At 36.9% G+C, this 7,869-nt stretch overlaps 1 protein-coding gene across 1 annotated transcript; it reads right to left on the bottom strand.

Moving 5' to 3' along the window:
• Window positions 1-1,940: 1,940 nt before the first annotated feature.
• On the bottom strand, window positions 1,941-6,753 carry LOC118753546 (the record flags this gene model as incomplete). Its single annotated transcript, XM_036488428.1, has 1 exon — window positions 1,941-6,753. A coding segment is annotated over one exon (4,733 nt), but the record flags the coding sequence as incomplete, so codon positions are not given.
• Window positions 6,754-7,869: the final 1,116 nt, after the last annotated feature.

The following is a 7,869-nucleotide window of genomic DNA, read 5'->3' as shown; positions in this document are numbered from 1 at the left end:
AATACTGGTTTACCAAACATATCGACTCCTGCGCCACCTATCGGATTAATTCATCTTTCATATTGCATTGTCATCGGGTTCTGACTGAACTATGAAGTTTCAAGTAGCTAGATCATCGGGAAGTGGGTCAAAAATTTATTGCAAGATTTGCCCCAAACAAACATATGTATGTACAGTGACGGGCAAAACTGTAACATGGTGTAACACTTTTTATTTCAGCCATCGCTATCTTTCCAAGTTCTAACGACTTTCATACTTTTGTTGTATATTCTTGTTGGTACATCCCTACTCCCTCTCTCATAATAATTTGAAGTCAATGCAACAACAATAAAAAAATCAGTAGACAAAAATGTAAATTAAGGCAGATGTTACAGTTTTGCACTCACTCTCAGTTTTGCATTTGACAGTTATCTCTTACGTAGTTGGAAGTCAGATGACTTTTTTCTATATTGTAATTTATTGAAGAAGTGATCGCCAGTAAATAACATAGTTAATCAGGAACCATAAATGTAAATAATAGATTTACTGCGGAAAGGCGGAACCGCACGAAAAGTGGCAAACAATTTTGGAATTTGCTACTTGAAAATGTTAATACTGAGAAAAAATATAGCCTAAAGTATTCCCAAGGACAAAGGAAGTCTGTTAAAAAATATTACGGTACGATATCTTGTGAACTTAGCAGCAAGTAGCGATGCAGCCACTATTACAGAAGCGCTTAAGGTATTAAACTTTAATGCAAATCAATAGACAGCGAGGCGAAGAATTGCCAAATTGAGCGCAAAGGCATCATAAAGAAGAAAAAAACAAATTTGATCATAATACATGTGCGAGTGTGGCAGCGTTTCGCTGCATCGCACGAAACCCGGACCGTTGCCTATTGGGATATGTTAGGCCGTTCAGAGTGCAATAAAAAACATATTTTTCAGTTTCAATAGAAGGTTATTTGGTCTGACAAGACTAAATTAATCGCTTTCAATCAGATCGCCGGGCATGGTATTGGATCAAAGACCCAAATTAAGCCCATGCGCATCATGTAAGGCAAACTGTAAATCACAGTGGTAGGATCTTAATTGTTTGGGGTTGTATTTAAAAAATTTTGTTGGTCCGTTAGTACGCATAATACGTAAGGAACAGTATCTGTTCATATTTCAACAAAATTTGCAAGATTTAGTAAAAAAAATAGAGTTTCTGCTGAAAAATCACTCAAAACACACTACATATCTTCGCAAAGCCTGGATACAAAAGCAAAAATTTGCTAATTTGAAATGACCTCCACAATCCGCGTACATGAATCTCAAAGAAAATTTGCGAAATCAACTAAAAGCACAGCTTAATTAGTATCAAAGTCCGTAAAATCGAGTACATGAGCTGTGAAAGCAAACTAAGGATATACCTCCAGAATTTTTACAAAGATACAAATAAGGTATGCCAAATCGCATCCAGGAACTGAAACAAGTAAAATAGTACTGAACATTGTGTTAGTAGTTCTTTTTTTCGTGAAAATTGTTAAAAAGTTCTTAAAAATATATGAGTGCAAAACTGTAACATCTGCCTTAATTTACATTTTTGTCTGCTGGTCTTTTTATTGTTGTTGCATTGACTTCAAATCATTATGAGAGAGGGAGTAGGGATGTACCAACATGAATATACAACAAGAGTATGGAAGTCGTTAGAACTTGGAAAGATAGCGATGGCTGAAGTAAAAAGTGTTACACCATGTTACAGTTTTGCCCGTCACTGTACATACATTTGTACATACTTGCATACAGAGCAAGTTAAATAAAAGCTTGTAAAATAGAGGAATAGGTACGTTTTGCTCCCAAAGCACATTGAACAGGTGATAGCACCAGAGCAAAAACAAAAAGCTACGTGCGATTTCTTATTGAATTTGGATCTAGAATGTCAAAATAAGTAAGTGAAGTTCCAAGTATGTATGATTTTAACTTGACTGAATAACCGCGTAATACGTTAAAAAATGGTTAAGCGCGCTCCAGCAACGGTTTTTTACTAGGTTTAATACTTACTGATCTCGAACAGCAATAGTAGGAACTCCTTTAGTTGCAGTGTTTGACTGAAGTGCGGGGGGACTTCTGAATTCTTGTTGAGAGGCAGCGGATTTGCAACTAACTCGTTCCAATGTGATTTGTTTTTTGAGTATTTCAGGCCTCAACGATTTGAAAATGCTGCCTTGGACTGAACATATTTCGGATTTTTCTTTGAAGTTATATTCAAAAGCTCCTCGGCCGTTCTTATCATTATTGACACAGGCAGTCTCCGCGCCTTTTAATATGTTACAACATTCGAAAAATAACCTCTCATCTGGATTGAGATTTAAGCGTGACGTGTTGTTAAAAGGTATTTTAACTTTGCCGCCGTCATTTAGCTCTCGTCTTTCGCTACCATCAACAGCATCAACTCGTTCTAAATTATTATATTGTATATCAGTGACATCGTTTCCCTTTCTCTCAGTTAATCGTTGCATTTCATTGCCGTCCTCTGATTTTTTTGAAGCAATGCATTCAGCTGAGATATTCGTTTTCAGATCATTATCAGCCACGGCTTTACATATTATTGGCGGAGTGTTCTCCAAGCTTTTTGATAGCAGGTATTCTTGTGCAGATAATTTTGATACATGAGCTAATGTCATATTGTGTTTTGTTAAAGAATGTAGAGTATAAAAAACTTTTTTACACAAAGTACACTCAAATTTCTCCGCAGTAGAGTCATGATTGACACGTTTTTTTGGTCTCCGTTTCAGTAAAATGCTTCTTCTCCGACGTCTTCTTCTGCTCCGTCCTCTTCCTACGTCTTGTGAATAACTGGTATACACGCTAAGTTCATCTTCTAAATCCATGTCCATCACTTCTGTATTTGTATTTTCATCGCAAATAGATCCAAAATTTGAACGATCGTCGTTAAAGTTGGGAGCACTTCTAACACTCATGGACGTTGGCGGCCGACTATAAAACTTACTATTCGAATCGTCTTGCAATTCATTGGCTAATTCAAACCCATCATTAATAAACATGAATTCTTCGTTCTCAGCAGACATGATCTTTTCATTCACGTTTTTAGCTATTTCTGTGAGATAATTGTCTTCTTCAACATCACATATTTCTTCCATATTCTTTTCCCTGTCACATGCTTCCGAATTTTCATTATTTTCGTTTTTGTGTATATTCTTATTAAGTCGCGGATCGCGACTGGAAACAACGCTTTTGGTTTCTACAGTTGGTGCTATTTGATTATTAATGTTAGTTTCAGTATTAGCAGATAGGATGCTTGGCCTTAAAAGCGATGATCTAGCAGCAGCCGGTAAATGAGATTTTGTTTCAGAAACGTTTATGGGAGCCGAATTCCTGGCTTCTAACTCTGTTAGTTGTTTTTCTATGCCTATGGAAAATGATTCAAGTGACGACTTAAGCTTACTTATATTCTCATTATCTAACGGTTTTCCTTTGCCACGATAATTGCGTTTTTTATTTCTTTTGATGGTGACATCTTTTTCTTTGGTTTTCTCACTGGGTTCATTGATTGTACTTATAGATGGTGTCACTTCATCTACAACTTGAGTAGATTTGTTACAGGTAATATTTTGTTTTAGTCGGGCTTTGCTTGTTTTCGGTTTGCTTTGATCTTGCTTCTGCCGACCTGCAGCCTCGATGTTTTTACTTGAACTTACATCGTTGTTTAGTTGATCGTTCTTAGAAGATGTAACAGTTCGTTTTGTGCTTGACATTAAAAGCATTCCTGTTACAAATAGATCCTCACTTTTCTCATAAGCTAAGTTTTCTAGCCTTTTGAGGTTATCACGACGTGTTTTATCAATTTTGAAGCTTTCCAAAAGTTGGTCCGCCACAATCGCAGCCAACTCATTCTTACGTCGACGTCTCTGTTTCTTTTTGGCCTCGATGGTATTTTCTACTTGGCCGCAGCTGTGGAAACCAGATGAGGTATTATTTATGTTGCTCATATTTTCCTCAGTTATGAGATTAGGATTTATATCGTTGAAAATCCCAACTGTAGGTGAAACGCAATTATTTACTTCTTTATTGGGCTCAGTTGAAAAACTTAAGGGTTCTTTATCAATTATTTGCGTTTCATTGGAAACACTTAAGTCGGTACAAGTTTTCTGACATGATATTGTTTCGCACCCTGGAAGTGGGGTGTCACCGACACTGGATTTCATTTTACATTGTGACGAATTTTCAATATTTGGAGAAGATTCAGAGTTTTTAGATGTAGTTAACGTTGTGGTTGTGTGCAAACTATCTAACACTATTTCTGGCATCGTTGCTAGTACGTTTGGACGACAATCTAAAGTTTTTGATCGCACATAACGTTTTTGAGGTAAAAAAACTATAGATTCTTTGGAATTATCTTTTTCGATTACGGCTGCTTCTTCGTTTGTCTTTTGCAGATTAACTACCGCATCGGACAATGATGATTTCGCTAAAACCATTTGCGATGCCATTGGCTGCGTTTGCACAAGTTGCTCTACTGGTGTCGAATTTCTTAGATGTAATGCAGGTATTGGATTAATCGGATGTGTATGATTACTTTTCTGAGCCAATTTATTAGTTTTGTCACTGTCTTTTTCATCACTGTCTGGCAGACTTGCTTTCACGGCATTAATTACTGAGTTTATGGCGTCGTCAATGTGATTAATAACTTCCTCATCCATTTTTAGAGAAGTTTTTCCTTTCGCCAAAATATCCCTTTTATGCAACGAAGATTCTTTGTTAGCTCCTTTGCCGCTATTTGTGGTTACTGGCTTCGAAGCATTTTCGTTGGTGTTTTTGCTTGAATTCCTTTTTCTGGAAGAGCATTTAGGAGTGGGATTCACCAAAACCGTTTCTGTGGTAGTCGTATTTCCAGGATTTCGTATTTGTGGTATTTTTAAAAGTTCCAGATTAGAATAAAATTGCTTGTTTAAAACAGCATCATTAGGTGGAGCCATAGTCATGTTAATGCCTACTGGAGTTATGGAATGCGTCTCAATAGGTTTTATAAGAGGTGTTAACGTCATTACAGCAGATGCATCCTGTGTTTGATCTTTGCCCGATTTTTTGGAGAGGTCCAATGGTTCGTCTTCCAGAATGAAATTTCTTGCCTCAAAACCACAAATTGTTTGTCTTCTTACCGGTATGCCACTGCCACCCCGATATGGATTAAAACAAAGTAGTTCGTTTGGAGTATGCTTCTTCACACTTTTCGTGTTGGATAAATTCAAAGGTTCTGAATTGAATAATGGTGCCACAGGCAAAATAGGCGTCATTGGACCCCCTGGAACTATGGCTGACATAGGCGCCATAGCTGCCACAGGTACTAAAGGAGTGATAGATACTGGAGTTGGTAAAAGAGGTGGTTGTGGTAATACTGCTAAAACAGGCGGTGGTGGTGGTATATTATTAACTGGCATATTTTGCATCGGATGAGTAAGCGGCAACGTTGGAAAAGGAGGAACCAATTCAGTCATTGCGCTGGGTTTCGATAGTGATGGTGGTATTTTATTCACAAATACTGCAGGGGGCGGTTTTGGCATCAATAAAGCAGTATCAAAATCAGAAGAAGCCAAGGTAATCGGAACTATTGTTGATGCAATCGGATCTATATTTGCTGTTATTAATGGTGTTTGCTTATTTAGCAGGGGGCATTTTGTATTTTCCTGTGACAAGTTAATATTAGTGTTCTTATTAAGGTAATTCACATTTGCATTAGTCTGAACACTTAGTTTTGAAGCAGTTATTGTACTAGAGGAAGTTGAAAGTGGTATCAGTTTTTCAAGTGGTGCGTTTGCAACGACCGGTGCGTTTGGTAATTTCGGAATATTTGATGGAGTTCTAGTTAAAGATTCTAGTGCTGTTTGAACTTTAGCTACCGTCGGCTGGGGTGTCGCATTGTCCATTTTAATAATCTTTCGTGATACCGTTTTCCTTTTAGGTGGTTTTATTTCCGCGCTTGATTTGCTTTTGTGCTCATTATTTATATCTGTTTCCATGTATGGCTCATCCTTGTTAAACGAATTTTGTTCAGTCTTTAGTTTTTCTTCCAATTTCCCAGTGAGCATTGCAATGCAGTCATTAATTTTCTTACTTCTTTTCTTACTGCAAGTTGCGGTGTCGATATATTGCGAGTTGTTTTTGAGTTCATTATTTCCTGATGCACATAAAGCCGTCTGTTTTTGTAAATCTGTTTGTTGTCCCGATTTGTTTGAACGTAAGCTGTCACAAACTCGACTTTCGGTTAAGAAATTTCCGTGTTCGGGAGCAGAGATTATTATTTCAGCCGCACATTCCACAGCAGTCGAAGGCTCTTTTGAAGGCAACGACGGAGTTCCACATTTACCTATGTCTGCTCCTACATTAGTAATACTACAAAAAGTGTTGCCCGATGTTGTACCAGCTGGAACTAATTTGTCGTTTAGATTCTTAAAATTTCGGCCATTATCTCTTTCTACATTATTTGAAAAAGTAGCTAAGGTTAACTTTTTTGTCTTGTTTTTTGAAAGCATCTTCTCCGCTTTATGATGTAATACTTTTTTATTTTTAGTTGATTTGTTTGAGAATTTGCATTTAACCTTAGATAGTTTTGAAATTTGTCTTGCACGTGTTGATCTTAGCCTCCCTTGGCTGCTGAATATTTTGTGCTTCGTAATAAATTTCGCCTTTTTAGTTTTCGTCAAAGCAGGAAATATTTTTTTACAAATTCGTTTTGGTGGCAGGTTTTCCAGCATCTTTTTGATTGATTCAGCTGAATAAAGAAAAAAAAGGCATTAAAAAACGGCAAAATAAACATGCTTTAGGTATTTTGGTCAGGAAGTATTAGTTTAATCAAAAATTCAAATATGTACATATGTATTAAACGTGTGCGCAAAACATTTTGCTTGCATAGTCTTCATAGTGTACACCAAGGCGAATACATATAAGGTGGTATCGATTGAACAAATACAACAATTACTTGTATTTGGTTTTTGCTTTTAGCGGGCCATTGTCAAATTTCAGCTATTCTTCCCCGAATGAAAAAGGGCGACAGAAAATGCAAACACTCTCACGTTTTCACTCACTCACTAACGAAATTCAAAATTTTGACAATCAAACGCTACTCACAGCTGATGAAACAACACCACCTTATATAATTTCGCCTTGGTGTACACCATGATACAAAAAAGAAGGTAGTTCCATTGTCACTTTTTCGTCGCCATATTAACAATCTGACAATTAAGCAGATTGTGACATTTTGTGCTACCATATCCAATATCTAAAATCCTTCAACTTTTATTATTAATTTTTTGTTTATTTAAAGCATTTTGTTCTTATAATCGAAATTTGAACAAGCAAACGGTCTTTTGTTGGCTATGGTTCGGTTATTTCTCCAATGATTTTGGGTTATTGTGTCCACACGCGTATCCCAAATAAAAAAAAAATGTGAACATACGCCTGCGATCAAAGGATTAAAATTAGATTCAAAATAAAGATTTAAAATTTTCGAACACTAAGTTGTTAATAAATTCGGTGTGAAATATGCACTTTTTTGTAGAAAATACCGTGTAGCCGGAGTTGGGCAGATTAAGGTTATTTTTCTAAGCGCGGCCGAAGGCCTCCAACGCGGAGGTATTCTGCGCGTAAGTTCTTTGGTTGCCGTAACCCGAGCTTACATTTTCTGGCAAAATGCTAAGTTTACCCCATTTTCAAATGGGTGCCGAGCGGTCAGAGAGGTGAAGGGTGACTGGCCTTAAAGTTTGGACCGTTCTCTTTCTAATGGGTGGTCATAAATTTTTTTTCACACTCGCTCCAATATTGAACAGTAAACTATATTTAAGGGATTCGCAAGCCACCATAAAAGTCGTATTATGAAATTTCACACCGT

This window comes from Rhagoletis pomonella, unplaced genomic scaffold (genome assembly GCF_013731165.1).
Source record: "Rhagoletis pomonella isolate Grant_MI unplaced genomic scaffold, Rhpom_1.0 Rhpom_scaffold_02594, whole genome shotgun sequence".
Classification (NCBI taxonomy): domain Eukaryota; kingdom Metazoa; phylum Arthropoda; class Insecta; order Diptera; family Tephritidae; genus Rhagoletis; species Rhagoletis pomonella.
This window is presented reverse-complemented; position numbering and strand designations above follow the sequence as displayed.